The 17,229-nt window shown below is 44.2% G+C and overlaps 1 protein-coding gene across 6 annotated transcripts in view; it reads left to right on the top strand.

The window, feature by feature from the left end:
• Positions 1 to 17,229, top strand: part of LOC138503325 (transcription elongation factor A protein 3-like) — a 305,734-nt gene that overhangs the window by 249,008 nt on the left and 39,497 nt on the right. For all 6 annotated transcript variants that reach the window (XR_011279617.1, XM_069622954.1, XM_069622956.1 and 3 more), the window contains 3 exons: positions 4,590 to 4,667; positions 7,255 to 7,332; positions 7,482 to 7,627. Coding sequence is in view for 5 of the 6 variants with exons in the window: in XM_069622954.1 (XP_069479055.1) it covers positions 4,590 to 4,667; positions 7,255 to 7,332; positions 7,482 to 7,627 (302 nt within the window). In the remaining variant the exon portion in view is untranslated. The remainder of the gene's footprint in view (positions 1 to 4,589; positions 4,668 to 7,254; positions 7,333 to 7,481; positions 7,628 to 17,229) is intronic.

Below are 17,229 nucleotides of genomic sequence, written 5' to 3'. Positions count from 1 at the left end.
TTGTATCCTGCTTTTCTCCTTGGTACTTCTTGACATTCAATGGTTTATTTCTGTCACTCAATGTAACATTTTCTTCAAATGAGCACACATTTGTTCACAAATCTCTGATTACATTTCTTCAGCAAGATCTGCGTCTTGTAAATAGTAAAATCATTGCAAGTCCATCTAACATGGAGAGAGGCACACCATATGTGATATTTTACACTGTGTGAACCATTACTGAGGATATTTTGAAACAATATTGAGATGTAGAGAAAATGAGGATATATTTCATTTTAAAAATAGTTGTTTGTTTAAAGAGTGGTCTGTTTTAAGGAAAACTCATAGTAGTGCCTATGTTTTTGCTCTAGAAGTTCAACTTAACTTAAAATGTGTGACAAGAGTATGTGATCACTTGTTATTTCAACGTCACTTCATAAAATATATTGCTTTCTGAAATTATATTTTTTTATTGAATGAATGCAATAGAAAATCATGATGATGTTGACTTTTTGACATCTGATCATCTGAGAATAAAGAGAAGACACAAGAAGTTGTATTATTAATTGATAGATGGGTTTCTATGTTTTGTGTTCACATAGTCACTAAAAAACTTTTTAAACGGACATTATGGTTAAGTTGCACCAATAAAAACCTATGAAATTCAATGAAAAAATATTGTTAAAGGGACGTTATGGTTACAAGTAAAATGGAAAAACCTCAGAAATTAGTCAGTTATGGTAAGTTTAGCAACCATTACTCACACCAGCATCATGCACTGTAAGACTAACACCCAGGATTTAACTGATGACATCACATAATGTCATAGGTTTTTACCAGTTCATGCAAATTTCCTACAGCTTACTAATATCATACCTACTGCAATATAGCAAAGGTTTTGGCCAATTTACAAAGTTTCACCTTAAAACTCTGTAATTTCCCACCTTCTAGCATTATTTTTAACACTTCTATACACTTTTTGCAACTTGTTCCACTGTTTTTGCGCCTGCCGATGTCCGTGAACCTCTGATGTCATCACAGACCTTCCAGACAGTGTCACATGACCACGCGCTCGCGTGCAGCATAATGACGTGTCCACAAACGCATTCGCACTTCCTGATCATGTCGAGCTTTGCAGACATTTCGGAACTGCATTTTCTACTGATCTAGGAACTTTCAAGGTTAAAATGTTCCCCTTGCACAGCTCCTACACCCATCCTTACTCATTATCCATTAACAATCTAGTACAGACCACATACTTCAAAGAATATTATCTTAAAAATGGCATCAGTTATTGCCATCCCGCCTCCCCAATAGCCACCACCACCACTAGCTGGAGGTCTTACACAACAAAAAAGTGCAGTACTTCCAAAGACAATGAAGAGGATCAAGAAGATGAGGTAGAGGAAGTGCCTACCTGGACAGTTCTCCTACGGGACCACCTTCTTGTGCCACAACACCCAATCCAACCATGCAATGCTATCAGAAAGGCGGTTTCTTTCTTAGAAAATAATAGCCTGACTTCCTCCACCTCATCTTCCTCAACCAGTACAGTAACCGCACAGTCTACTTCTGTGGGCCACAAAATCCCACCAGCTACCTTGCAAGCAATAAAATAGGCTGTTGATATATATCTTTTGAAGACAACAGTCCTCTGTATATACTGCAACACACCACTCTGCAGGGGGAAGCAATTTCAAGTGCTTTTTTAGCTGTAATCAAGGGCATGAGAAACACTGCCTCCTACCTTAGATGTTACATACGCCCAACATCTTCCCCTGTCAACCTGCCATTCCACATTTGTGGTTCGTGCCTCTTCTCTAATTTTCCTCTGCACCTTGCATTCTAAACTCTCCTGCAAAAAAAACCAAAATAATAAAAAAACAACAAAAAAAAGTTCCTTTAGGAACCACCTTTCACAGTTAAAAAAATAGCACTAACAAAATATTCTTATATGTTCCATCTCCTTTACATTTCTCAGTAAGCTAGATAGACTTAATAAGATGCTATCATCCTAACTTCAAAAGCCCTTGTGGCACTGATCACGTTAGCCCACCCATAATGCTAACATCACTAAATGTTCAAAATGAGCTCCACCTTTTTCAAAAACGTTAGTGGGCAGCCTGCCAAACGTACCCTGTCATCACCAACATCATAAGCTTATCTAACGCAAAACGAGGCACTTAGGCACACACATCTACAACAAATGCAAAACCTTACTCTTTTTACAAAAATGATAGAAACATTTTATTTTGAAGAAAACAACAATAGTCAAGACCGCAACAAGTACTTTTCATTTTGACACAACGAAAAAAACATTCCATTAAGTCCACAAAAACTTTAATTGTTGAATACAGTTCACAGCTATCGAACTTTGTATCACTCTCATTTTGTGTGAAACTGTCAACTGTGATCTTCTAATGCCAAATCCGATCATCGACCCATTAATGCTAGTATTTTCGTTCTTCACCAAAAAGGATCTTCTATGACCAATGAGTAATGTACGCATATGGCGCTCAATTACAAAGTGGAAATGAGTGCTTGAAAATTGAAATGAAAGCAATAGTTTCACATCCACATGTTTCTAGAACCTATATGCTCCAATGTTGCTCCTTGTTACTGCAACCGCAAATGGACAGATTGTTGTCTGGTGGTCATCCCAGATGATTGTTATTACATATCCGTTGTTGATAATTATTGTCCAAATACTGTTGAATAAAAAAAACATCGGCTGGTAGGCTGTACCCATGACATGCGCACATCGGCACTATAAAACTATATAAAATCAAGATGCAAAAACATATTTCAGTAACCACTTTACAGTTAAATATCAGCAGTACATTCTGATTTTGGCTATACATTTAAGGTGCAATTCACGCATACAATGGCTACTTTTTGCGTCAAATTGACCATTCGTCCGTCAGGACATTCATCATATGGCACACAGTACACTTGCAATCCACACTTCAATAAATATAATTTAAAATCTTGCTTACATTGCATTTTGTGAATCCATTCTTCCAATGTCGCAGAAGACCAAACGCTTCAAAGCAAAGCTTTCCGAAATAGAACTTTTACTTTCCTACATCAGATTTAAATACAAATTCTTAGTGCGCTGTATTCAAGGACACATGAAAATGAAATCGTTCATATGCTGAGTCAGTTTCATTTTTAGAAAAACATGCCACAAAAATGAACAATATTACTGGCAATCAGTATACTGAAAAACAACAACAAAATATTTAAGGTAGACCACGTAACACAATATTTACTTCCATTTTCCCACTATCAATGCACCTTTTCCCAATAAATTTACCTTTTCTTTAAAAAATAACCTCAGGTGCGGTCCACACAGGCACGGATTTAAAAATCTGTCCCCTGCTTTCTGCTATGAGAAGCGTTTCCCCAGCAGAGACTTGCAGTGACAAGATCTAAGGTATCATGAAGAAAAGGAGTTTGTCAAAAAGATTTGCAGATAGTGTGTTCCCATGCCTCAGAGAAGCCTTGTGCATAATGCAAGGGTCTTGACTTTCATTCTTAAACCAACCACACTGTCCACAGCCAGCTGTGCCTGTTGGCGGATCCAACAAGGAAGGTGTTTCCAAAAATATGACACACCTCACGCTTTTCACCATCTAATCAGTGGGCGCAGACCGAACCCAGATATTACTAATTGTTTTTACCCATGTTTTGGTTGTTTTAAAAAAAAACTATTGGGGGGATTAACACCACATTTACAAAAGCATGATATCGGGATGAAGCTGCTGCTCCTGCCACAAATTTGGTGAAAATCCATCCAACGGTTTGGGCTGTAGGCGTGAGCAACATTTAATTTCCATTGTGTCTACGGGAAAAACCACACATTTTGGGGCTCCCTCTAGAACTTTGCCCCCCGCCCCATGAAAAAACCTCTCAATCTGATGGGGAAATATACTGTCTTTGCAAAGTTTAATGAGGATTTGTCCAGGGGGGCCGAATTTACAAGCCGCCCAAAAAGTCCTCTTCCTATGGGTTGAGCAACTTAACCATAACTACAGGGCCGCCACCGCAGGTCCTGTAATATATAAAAAACATTTGCATGATTAAAGAGAGAGAACCACGTAGTTATTTTCTTTTACTGTTCATTCTTTATAAATAAATTACTCTGCTGAATGGCTCCCGTGAATGACAACATCTAACCCCTTGCTGTGGTGCAACCTAATGAATAACAAAAACAATATCCAACTAGGCTCTCTGGCAGGAGTCCCATAAAATCAAGGGTCTGTGACATTTTACTCAACAGATATTTAGAACTACAACTACAACTCCCATCAGCTCTATCCCATGGGGGATCATGCAAGTCATAGTCCAAGCCATAGCACATCTGGCAAACTGCTGGTTGCAGTCTGCTGTCCTATATCATTACACCCAACCCTGGTGCTGCTGCAAAGAACCACCTGGACCATTGTATCCATACCCTGCTGTAAGAGCAGCCCCCATGCATCATCCTGTTCATCTACTGCTATGCTGTAGGAGTAATGTTAACCCTCAAATCTTCTGTTGCTAGATTGTCAATGTTCTGTGTTACTCATGATGTAATTAGATTTCATATTCTATCGAATGAATTATAGGAGGCCGCCAATCAGCTCCATCTCTATGGGATCACCATCGAACTCTCAGAAAAAGTCTGTGGAAAGCAAAGAGGACAGGTATGGGTTTGTTTAATATGTGGCAGGAATGTGTCCTAGTTTGAAGAGTGTGTGTGTGTGTGTGTGTGTTTGGTGGGGAGAGGGATGCTAGGGAGCTGCTCAAGGATGCAGGGAAAACAAATGTGCTGTTCACAGCGTGCCCGAGTCAGTTTTGTTTTTAGAAACACATTTAACAAAAATGAACAATATTATTGGCAATCAGTGTACTGAAAAACAACAAAATATTTAAAGTAAACCACATAGCACAATATTTGCTTCCATTTTTCTAGCTATCAATGCACCTTTTCCAAATACATTTACATTTTCTTTAAAAAATAACCTCAGGTGCGGTCCATACAGGCACAGATTTCCCAACATGTCAATAATAATCTGTCCTCTGCTTTCTGCTATGAGAAGTGTTTCCCCAGCAGAGACTTACAGCGACAAGATCTAAGGTATCATGAAGAAAAGTTGTTTGTCAAAAAGGTCTGCAGATACTGTGCCTCAGAGAAGCCTTGTGGATAATGCAAGGGTCTTGACTTTCATCCTTAAACCTAACACAAAAGCTTCACACTGTGTCTGTCATCATTGCTGAAACCTGAATGAATAATAGTAAGGTAAATACAAGTACACTGATCACGTAAAATTATAGACACACGAACAGTGGAGTACAGGCTTACTAGCTTCTGTGTACATCTATTCCCACAATCATATCCATTTCTGCCTTCATACACATGCCCCTTATTGCACTCCACAGTAAGATGTAAATGTTCATAATGCACATTGGCAATACAAATTCCTTCGCCTGTTATTTCAATGTTGACTAACACTGTGGCACATAAACATTTGGTGCATTGCAATCTGTAGCCACTTATCATTGTACCTACTTTCCTGCGTGTCCAATTACATCCAGTTCAATTACATCATTCCTTTGTATTACAAACACTTTGTACTCCCACTTCAATACCTACAATTACTTTACAATTATTACTACTGTGGTGGTTGTGCCCAGAGCACATATTCTGGGGGCCATGAACTGCAGCATTAGATCATAACGTGAGTACATTTCTAATGGGGTTTTGGGGGTGCACTGGCCACCACAGTGCATCTTAATCTTGGAATGTGTACACTGCGGTGTGCAGCGCATGTGTGCCACCTCCAGACTTTCATAATACTGGGCATGCACATGGGCAATCTGAGTCCCTCATGTGCATGTTTTTCACCCATGCAAATGAGGGCATGCCACCTGTACCTGTGGCCATGGCTTCCAGAATCTGGCCACTAACGACAGCACAATTAACTATATAACACGTATGTACCATACACCGTCAACTAATAAAACTCACTCTGACCCTCCTGCAATTGAAGGGATGTCCGCAGACACTGAAATAGACTGCAGACTGGGCGGCATTTCCAAACCGTTTATTCACCTATAAAAACACTTTCACTTCATTCCACGTCATCTTGTTTCCACTCACCCACCCTTCCCAGCCCCTGTTTCCACCAGCAAATGACCCAAAATGTGTTTCCTGACTTTTTTCCCCACCACGCTGTCCGCAGCCAGCTGTGCCTGTCCACGGATCCAACACGGCAGTTGTTTCCAAAAATATGACACACCTCACGCTTTTCACCATCTAATCAGTGGGCATGGACTGACCCCAGATATCACACATTTCTTTTTACCTACTTTTTGGTCGTTAGAAAAAGAATTACTGGACGGATTTACACCAAATTTACAAAAGCACAATTTCTGAATCAAGCCGCTGCTCCTGCCGCATATTTAGTGAAAATCCATCCAGCAGTTTGGGCTGTAGACATGAGCAAAATTTATTTTTCATTGCATCTATGGGAAAAAACACACATTTTGCGTGCCACCCCTCTATAACTTTGCCCTCCGCCTCCGTGAAGAAACCTCACCAAACGTTACAGGGAAATATACTGTCTTTGTAAAGTTTAATGAGGATTCGTCCAGGGGCACAAAGTTATAAGCTGCCCAAAAAGTGCTCTTCCTATGGGTTGAGCAACTTAACCATAACTACAGGGCTGCTACTGCAGGCCCTGTAATTTTTAAAAAGCTTTGAATGATTAACGAGAGAGAACCACATAGTTATATATTTTTTTACTGTTAATTCTTAATAAACATTTCCTCTGCTGAATGGCTCCCGTGAATGACAACATCTAACCCATTGCTGCGGTACAACCCACCGAATCACAATAACAATATCAAACCAGATTCTCTGGCAGAAGTCCCATGAGATCAAGGTTCTGTGACCTTTTACTCAACAGATATTTGGAACTACAACTCCCATCAGCTCTATCCCATGGGGGATCATGCAAGTCTTAATCCAAGCCATATTCCATCTGGCAAACTGCTGCTTGCAGTCTGCTGTCCTAGATCATTACACCCGACTCGGGTGCTGCTGTAAAGAACCACCTGGACCATTGTATCAATACCCTGCTGTAAGAGCAGCCCCCATGCATCATCCTGTTCATCTACTGCTGTGCTGTAGGAGTAATGTTGAACCTGAAATCTTCTGTTGCTAGATTGTCAACGTTCTGTGTTACTCATGACGTAATTAGATTTCATATTCTATTGACTGAAATATAGGAGGCTGCCAATCAACTCCATCCCAATGGGATCACCACCGAACTCTCAGAAAAAGTCTGTGGAAAGCAAAGAGGACAGGTATGAGTTTGTTTAATAAGTGGCAGGAATGTGTTCTAGTTTGAAGAAATTGTGTGTGTGTGTGTGTGTGAGTTGTGGGGCAGTGATGCTAGGGAGCTGCGCTCAAGGATGCAGAGAAAACAAATCACACATTATTCAATGTTTTTCAGATCTAATGGCAACAGAACAAAACCTGAAACACCCAAGACACCCACATCCCCATCAGACAACTGTGCCCTGAACCCTCTCTTCCGCACTGGCAACTCTGTGCGAGACAAGTGTGTGGAGATGATCACAGCGGCCCTCAAATTTGAAGGTGAGCATGAAAGAGCCCAAGGGCAGCAGAGCAACCTGGCTAGCCAGGCTAATTGAAACTCCTAATGGCACTTCCACCCAACACTGGCCTCATTCTCTTTGAAGGAGACTCATTCTGAGGTGATTGACATCTCACACTCCAATAGTCCCATTTATTATCATATGGGGTTTCCAAGCCCGGGCTGTATCTGATACAACACCAGGTGTAGTTCAATTCTTTCCAAGCAATTACTGTAACATAGGAATATCTGCCCCCACAGCGCACAGAAGCAGTGCAGCATGTGACTCATGCTTCTGTCGGCTCTTGCACTCACTAATGTAGATCCATGCTGACAGCATTAGATCATAACGTGAGTACATGTTTACATGGGGTTTGGGGGGTGCACTGGTCACCAGAGAGCATATTAATCTTGGAATGTGTACACTGTAGTGCGCAGTGCAGGTGTGCCACCTCCAGGGTCAGAATTTAGATGTGCATGCTTTCATAATGCTGAGCATGCACACGGACAACCTGAGTCCCTCATGTGCATGCTTTTCACCCCATGCAAATGAGGACGTGCCACGTGTGCTATGTGCATCCACAAAGCACATGCATTTGGTAATACACAAAGGGCCCTGGGGCCACTCTTGCAGCAGCATTTCTGCCCCCACAGCAGCCATGTGGGCAAACATTACATTTCAGTGAGGGTTGCTCATTGTTACGTTACTCGATCCTTCCACTTTCTGCATCCCTGACGTCAAAATGTAATGGAGTCTCCCTTATTCGTATCGTCACTGGCATAGCACCATACTGTTCTAATCATTGTGCACATTTCTGGTCGTGGATACGTCAATGAGAAGGTATCACTTAAACGTCAATGCTTCACACAATTCAGCAGGCTCATTCATTGCCCATATCACTGCCTCATACCCTTAGGGAGCCCACTAGGTCTCCCCCTCGCTGCCTCATACACGCCAGAAGGCTCAATCATTGCCCATTGCTGCCTCATACACCATGAGGAGGCTCACTAATTTACCACAACGCTACCCCTTTACGCTATAAGACTCTCACTCATTGCCCACATAACTGCCTCATACACTTTAGGAGCCTGACTCATTATTCACATCACTGCTTTATGCATTTTAGGAGCCTGAACCATTGCCCATATCACTGCCTACAATTCTTCAGGAGGCTCACTCATTCCCCCCATCACTGCCTCATCCACTTAATGAGGGTCAATCATTGCCCACATCAGTGCCTCATACAGTTCTGGAGGCTCACTTATTTCCCACATCACTGCCTCATACACTTTAGTAGCCTCACTCATTGCCCACATCACTACCTCACACAGGAGAAAAGGTTTGAGGGAGCCACAAACACTTAGACGCTGCATGTTTATATTTCAAGTTAAACCAAAAATGGTTTACTGTGTGGAACGAGAGAAATGATCAGTCTTGGTTGACTTAAAGGATTTAGAGTGCTTGTTTTATTAACATTTGAGGTGCTGACACGTGATTCAACCCAACAGGGGTCTTTATCAAGGCTGTAGAGATTTTAACCGCACTGCAATGGACATATAGTTACGTATAGTCCATGAAAATATGTGAAGCGCCAGTTGTGAGTACCAAGGCATTTTCTTTAAAAATACTGTTTAAGGAGCAATGCAATGTCAGTTAGGTGAGTGTATCACATTTAGGGTGAATACCATACATTATTAGTATTACAGGCTACATTGCACGTTTGCCAAGTTATGCATTTGCACATTGCATTTGAAGTCACGTTATATAGTGCAGGGTATATGCGTACAAAGGAAGAGGATGGAAATGCACCAAGAAAGAGAAGGAAAGAAAACAAGTTAGTGGTCATGTCTTACCTAGTGGTAGGTTGGGCTTGCGTAGTGGTCCTTTGAGTAAAGTTAATATGGGTTTGCTTACCGGTTGTTAATTCAATCATATCCGGTGTGCCCGGTGGATGCTTCTGGGTTAGACTCTGGGGGGGGGAGGGGCGAGGGAGAGGTAAAGGTTAGAGGTATGGGGTAAAAGCACCTAAAGCAGTGCAGGGGCGTAGGAGACCCATAGAATCTAGGGGGACAGGACACCTTGGGGACTTGGGCGGGGAGAGGCAGGAATTGTCTGCTGGCAGATACTCCTTTACATCTTTCCCGTCGCTGACATATGCAGTAGATTATACAGGAACTTACCCAAATGTACGGAAATACTTTGGTCTTAATAATATTCCCCCCACGGGCCTTGTTTTTCTCTTCCACCTCAGTTGGTGTGATGATCCATTTCACTTCTTGTGTTTCTCCAGATCTCCCAGCGATGGACCTTTAGAGAGATCTTTTAAAATACTCTCACCTGCGCTTTAAGTTCAGATGCTTTATGGAGTTTCGCCAACCCATCCTATCCTATTCCACTTGAACCCTCAAGGATGGGGCATGAGTGTGCCCCTTTACAGCAGTGTATGAGCTGCAATCATACCTCGGCACCAGGGTATTCACTGGATTTACATGGATAGCGGAACAAGTGCTGTTGTGAATCTCGAGGCTCGTCTTTCTTTTTTTCTGGGTAACCCAGATGGCTTACGGTGGACTCTATTAAAACTTGTCTAAAACTCATTATTCAGCTTGTGGTGGGTACCAGAAATTCAGTTACATCCCTATTTTAAAACAAGTGTTGGCAATGCCAGCCATTTGGGTTTTAATGTAGGCATGGAAAAGGCACTTGCCAGGCAGCACCATAGTGGTATTAGGTACCCTGGGATGATAGCAGCTGCAAAATGGTGCAAGTACCTGGACATTTAATGGCAGTGCCTGGCAAACAACCAATACATATACACAAGCATACTCTTGCCATTGCTGGCTTTTAGCAAGACTTCAGTGAAGGAAATGCAAAGAGCTGATAGAGTGGCTGAAGGCATCCCTGGATAAGACATTTGTATTACACCTGTAGTATGTTTCCAGCTCCAATTAAGTTATTACTTACACAGGGCTTTGTAGTATGACATGATATGGCATTTATAACACACCAATACACAGATGTTTCAAGGTGTGATGAGGCGAGGGGGAACAGAGGGAAGACAGACAACATTCCTACTAGGCCAGGTGTCATTCAGATCGCACAAGTGCATGGGAAGGGGAAGGAGGAAAGTGCAGAGGGGGTGGGAGGAGGGGACACTGCAGTACATAGGATAATAAGATAAATAAACAAAGTAAACGTAAGGCCAGCGGGTGACAAATGCAAGGGCAAGTGCAGACAACATGTGTCAAGTGCTGGTAGTGGGAATGTAGGGATACATAAAACAGTCCCCAAGTGCGGGGGTTGCCAGAAAGGCATTGCAGGAGTGCGACTGGTGGGGGACGGGGCTTAGGTTTGAGATCAGAGGGTCGCCAGGTAACCAGTGCAGTTTCAGTATCAGCCAGGAAGTCAGCAGGGGAGAGGAGGAGAAAACGCAGAAGTAAAGAGGAAGGTTTTGAGGTGCTTCCGGAACCGGAGATGATCCTCCTCAGGTTTTAGGGAGGCAGGGAGGCTGTTCCAGAGGGAGGCCCCCGCCGAAGAAAGAGATCTACCACCAACTCGTTGCTTGGAGGAGCGCCTGATCCTGGGTGAGTTGGAGGCGGATGAGCGAAGAGCTTGAGAAGCAAGATATTTAGGAAGAGAGAGTTGAAGGTATTGCGGCCCCAGGCCCCAGAAGGGCTTATGGACAATGCAGAGGGTTTTGAACTTAATCCTCACAGCCACTGGGAGCCAATGCAGAGATTTCAGTCCTGGAGAGATACGATCCCTGGGCTTGAGGTCAAGGATAAGTCTTGCAATCCTGTTCTGGATGAGTTGCAGAGGACGGAGAGAAGCAGGCAGATTTAGAAAGAGGCTGTTGCAACAGTCCATCCTAGAGAGAACCAGAGCTCTGGAGACAGTGAGCTTCTGGGGGAAGGAGAGAAATGGAAGAATACCTCTGAGGAGGTACAGCTGGTAGTGAGACTTCTTAGAGATGTCAGAGATGTGAGGAGAGAAGGAGAGTATGGAGGAAGATGACGCAGAGATTTTTGGCCTCACAGGTGGGAGCAGGAAGAGGGCCAAGAGAGGCCGGCCGGAGAGTGACAGGAAAGGAGGAAGCGATGTGCCGATGAGGTGAATCTCGGTTTTACTGGCATTAAGGCAGAGATCATTGGCGGCACACCACTCCTGCATGGCGGACAGATAGTCAGAGATGAGAGAGGGAGAAGAGGTGGCTGAGGGAAGCCTGAAAGTGAGCTGAGTGTCATCTGCATAGCACTGGAAGTTGGGGCAGAGCCCGGCAATGCAGTGGGCAAGGAGTGCCAAGTATTGGTTGAACAGACAGGGAGAGAGGTTGGAACCCTGGGGAACAGCACATGTAGAGATAGAGATAGAGGAGAGGAAGGACTCAAGTTGAACCTAGGAGGGTCGATCAGAGAGGAAAGAAGTCAGCCACATCAGGGCCTGACCGGCGACCGCCAGGTTACCACAGAGACGGTTGAGCAGGATGGCATGGTTGACTGTGTCAAAGGCAGAAGAGACATCAAGTAAGATGAGGACACAGGGGGTGTTGGAATCAAGGTTGGAGAGCAGGTCTTCACAGATGTTCAGGAGAGCAGTTTCCGTGTTTCTGGCAGCTCTGAAGCCAGACTGATGATCATGGAGGCAACCGACACCTTCAGTGTGAAGATTGAGCTGGGAGATGGCCAGCTTTTCCAAGAGTTTGCTCAGGAAAGGAGTGATGGAGATTGGGTGATAGTTAGCCGGGCAAGACGGGTCGGCAGAGGGATTTGTAAGGAGAGGGTGCACAAGGGAGTGCTTCAGGGTTGAAGGGAAGACTCCAATGGTGAAGGAGTGGTTGTAGAAGTCGGCCAGGGCAGGAGCCAAGGAGTCAATGTGGTCCTTGATGGCTTTGGAGGAACAGGGATGAACCTGTTTTGATGGGACTTTCATAGATCGGACTTGTCTAGAAACCTTGCCTGGGGAGAACAGGGGAAAGACAGAGAAGGAGGGGGAGAGGTGCCCGAAGAAGGGTCAGAGGAAGAACAGGGTGTAGAGGGAGGAAGGGGAGAGGAGGAGAGAGAGGACAGGATGTCCTGAGTTTAAGAGATGAAATGAAAATCCAGTGCTGTGCCGTGCAAACATCCCTAAGTCAATGGTTTTATCTAAACCCGAAGCACATTCTATGACATTTCTGCTCTAAACCACTCTCCCTGTGTTCTGGTCTTTCCTGAACCCCTCTCTCCCCTGCACACACTGGTCACCCCGTGCTGCAAACCATCCCCATCTTTCATCAGCACTACAGTCTTGTTCCCATCTCTCCCCTCCCTTGCTCCTCTCTTTCTGTCCTGTGCACCCTTTCAACCCGTTTTCACTTTGCATTCCCCCACTTTACTGCACCCCAGTCCCTTACTTCCCATTCCCCCATGACTAGTACCCCACAACTCTCATCTGTACACTTGCTCAACACTTTGTCCTCAGTCTTCAGAGCACCCTCAATATCCTCGGGTGCTTTTCTACAACTATTAGTAATGCTCCATTGTCGTACCTCATTTTGAAGTCTTCTCCAGGTCACTGTCGAGGCAAGGCCCAGCCAGTGCTGTGCACACATGCTTGTATTTATTATTTACACTATAATTCTGCTTGCCGCTAGCTGGAGGCTGCCCCCCCATACCGGCCTGCACCGCACTTGTCTGAGACCACATGTTTGCCTCACCTGCACTGTATGCAGTGTCAGTATACATACACTCATCGCTCTGTGGTGAAGAAGTCCAGGTATGGACCCAGCAGTGGGTTGAGGGGGGCAAGTGGGTAATAGAGATTATAAGCCACTTGAACTTCCATAAGCTAGTGCACTGTTCTGGATGTGCTAAGGGAACGGAAGGGAAGATGGCAAAATGCTTCTTCTCACAGCAACAGCATTAATACTGCATATACCATTGGGAGCTCTGGGAGGCAAACACACAACACAAGGGAAAGGAAACTGCAACGGAGCATGGACAGGAATGTGCACTGGCAGGCAGGTCCATGGGGGAAAGAGGCCCGCTAACAAGGCCATACAGTGCTGTCTCGGGTCACCGTCACCAGGTAAGTAGCATGATGTAAGTGACTGGTCTGCACTTATTTTCGGGGTGTTGAGCTGTGGGGTCAGGCATTTGTAGTATTTACACATTAGCCCAGAGTGCAGGTCTAAGTAATTTATCATTTCTGCGTTAATGCAATAAAGACTATTCTTTGTAGTCGACAAGATTTCCAAACGGTCATCTCCCTATCATAGATTTTTAATTCCCACAAGGTGCAGGTGGCGTGGCGGTGGTGGTGCTCTGACCTCACACTACTCTTATGGTTCCTAAATCTGAATTCAAACTCTGCAGAGCCTAAACAAGCTCCCCGCGATGCACACCTCCCCTCAGCCACAGCCACCACAGTACCGTAGTTGGGTTCAACTGCTTCAAATGAATCCACAGACGTGTGAGCTCATCCCTTTGCTCTGGGTACAGGCTGAGGCAACTTGCATTTCACACCCACTTTTGTGGTCCTCACGAATACCCTAATTATTGTGAAGACCACACTGCATAATGCACCCCATTATGAGCTTCAACATAAACAAATAGCTTAATTTTCCAAACAATGGAGAACTTCCCAGAATAGCGCTCCGATGTATGTGCTCCAGGTATGTCACCACAAACCAGTTTGCCTGCGGCGACCTATAAAGAGTTCCACCAGCAGGTACAAATAGGTAAATATTGAATCCCTCTCAGCTGGGGGCTCTTTTTTCTGAAGTCGCGTAGGTTTGCGATGCATTAGTGAGCACGTTGCGCAACACAGGGGTCTTGGGTGTTGATTTATCATTTATGTTCTGTAATGGGGCTATGCGAAACGTGAACAGTGAATGCAACACATCAGGGACGTATGTATTTTGCTCATTGTTTAAAAGTGCACATTGCAGGCACAGAACAGCCCAATTTAGCACTAGTGTGCTGTTGGGTCACCTGCATGCAATTTGAAACCTTCACGAGGCATGGGGTGAAGCCTGTCTTTTCCTGTTATCATGAAATAAAACGAGGGTTCAACCCTCAGGTTTTTCAATTCTTGATGAAACATTAAGAGGTCAGGATTCCCTGATCAGTTTGCAACGCGCTGCACATTTTTAGAAACTGTATAAATATGACGTTGGCACATACCCCCTAATAAATCCTCCCTATGCTGGCCGGCACTGCACCTGGGAGAGGGGGGCCATTTGACTTACCTTAAGTACGGTAGCTGAGGTTTCAGGAGGTCGAGTCGCAGTCAGAGTGATATTAACACACGCTGTCAGTCAGTCACTCTCAGCAGGAGCACGCCTCGCTGCCTGGCTTCTCCTTCGTTCTGGAAGCTGAGGACTGGGCAGCAGTGCATATAAATGCAAGGTAACATAACACTGCGCAGGGACACATGCAGTTCCCCGGCCTATGCACGTTCCAAATGCACAGGCGTGGGGCACACATGAGCAAGCAGCACAAGTTCTTGTTTTAGGCCGCTGCTGCCGACAGTCTGAAGTTAACTTGTACTTTTGTACGCATGACTAGGGATGTCATTTCACCAAAATGCCAGGGGTAGCGGAAGTGACATCACACGACCCTTGACCTCTGATGACATCACAGGAGGTGATGTCATTTGACCCCACCCCGAAGTGATATCGTGGGAAGTGATGGAACTCAACCTTTCACCCCTTGATAAAACAGGAAGTGGCATCACATAGCATTGTTCCTAAGTACACTACAAAAAATATGTTTACGATATCACTATAATGTGATGTACATTTCATACAAGAATGTATCGCCGCCATAGGTATCGTTAGGATCAGTGTGTATAGACCCATATTACCAAATTACTGTGAATGCAAGCAGATGTCCATGGCCAAATGATAATGATGTGTTATTATATAGCACTTACACTTAAGCGTTTTATATAGAAAGAAATATACATCCAATATCACCCAACCTGTGTTGGTACTCATTTATCGAACTCAGAAGTATGAAAGGCTGTGCTTAGGTGTTTAAGAACAGACTAAATCAGTGACTCGCTCCCTGAAGTGTGCCTGAAATGATCCTTTAATGAGTCTAACAATTATTGTATAGAATTCCATGAAGACACATTATTTGGTTTTCCTATTCTTTCTTATTTAGGTTCAGTGCTGAAAGTGTTAGACTTGTGGCACCCCTGTTCTTTTTTTTCTTCTTTTTTTTTTTTTTTTTTGAGGCCTGAACAAGAAAGCCAGCCAGTCCAGAAGTAAAGAGCTACATGGTGCTGGCCACAGCCCAGGAGCTTGCTTTACAAAAAAATAAAAATAATAAAAAAGAAAAAAAAGGACACTTATTTTCCCATTTTTTTAGGGGTAGCAAGGGAGACCACAGCGGTAGCAAGGGAGACCTCAGAGGTTGCAGTTGCGACCTCTGGCGACCCCTAAATGACGTCCCTGCGCATGACATCTGCAATCTGCAGTGCAGACTGCAGACATATTTTACATGCTGAAGTGACACAAATTCTGGGGGGATAAATTACATTATATCCACACACTTAATATTGTGGGGGGGATTTCTACGCCCATGAAGCAGTGTGTCAATCATGAAAGGTACTTTTGGTTGACATGCTCTGTCCTTTAGGTAGGAGTGGCGTGGTGCCTAGCGACATGCCGCTAACAGGGCATAAGCACCGGCTGTGGTCAACCAAGACTGATCAGTTCTCTTGTTCCACAGAGTAAAACATTTTTGGTTTAACTTGAAATATAAACACCCACTGCCTAGGTGTTTGTTGTTCCCTCAAACCTTTTCTCCATTCTGACCATTAGCACAAAATAGCACTGTCCTGTGGGAACCAACAAAACGGCAGCAGGATCAGTGCTTTAAAAAATACGCTGATCAGCGCAGCACCCCAGTGTTCCTAGTACTCTACCCCATACCTTATACACTACCTCACACACATCCGGGGGCCGGCTCATAGCCCACAGCAGTACCTCATGCATGTCAGGAGGCTCACTCATTGCCCACATCGCTACTTCACATGCGGCAGGAGCCTGGCTGATTGTGCATATCACTACCTCAAACATATCACAAGGCTCACTCATTTGCCACATCACCACCTTGTACACTTCAGAAGGCTCACTGATTTCCAGCATCACCACCTCATACACTTCAAGGGGCTCACTCATTGCCCATATCACAGCCTCATGCACTTCAGGAGGCTCACTCATTGCCCACATTACAGCCGTATACACTTCAGGAGGCTCACTCATTGCCCACATTACAGCCGCATACACTTCAGGATGCTCACTCATTGCCCACATTAGAGCCGTATACACTTCAGGAGGCTCACTCATTGCCCATATCACAGCGTCATACACTTCAAAGGCTCACTCATTGCCCACATCACTGCCTCATACACTCCAATGGAGTCTCATTGGTTTGCACATCATCGGTATACCACACTTAGGGAAGTTATTCACTTGGATTTCCACACTCATTATACACCCACATTAAATTAAAGGAAGTATGTCACTCATTCCTGCTCTTTCTACTGGCCTCAGAGTGCAATATTCCTGGAAGTGCCTGATGATGTGATGGCACCCCACTCAGATGTTCTCAATGT

The sequence above is a fragment of the Ambystoma mexicanum genome, chromosome 11 (assembly GCF_040938575.1).
Source record: "Ambystoma mexicanum isolate Mex_15411 chromosome 11, UKY_AmexF1_1, whole genome shotgun sequence".
NCBI classification, from domain to species: domain Eukaryota; kingdom Metazoa; phylum Chordata; class Amphibia; order Caudata; family Ambystomatidae; genus Ambystoma; species Ambystoma mexicanum.
Note: the sequence above shows the minus strand (reverse complement) of the source record. Positions and strands in the feature narration are given on the sequence as shown.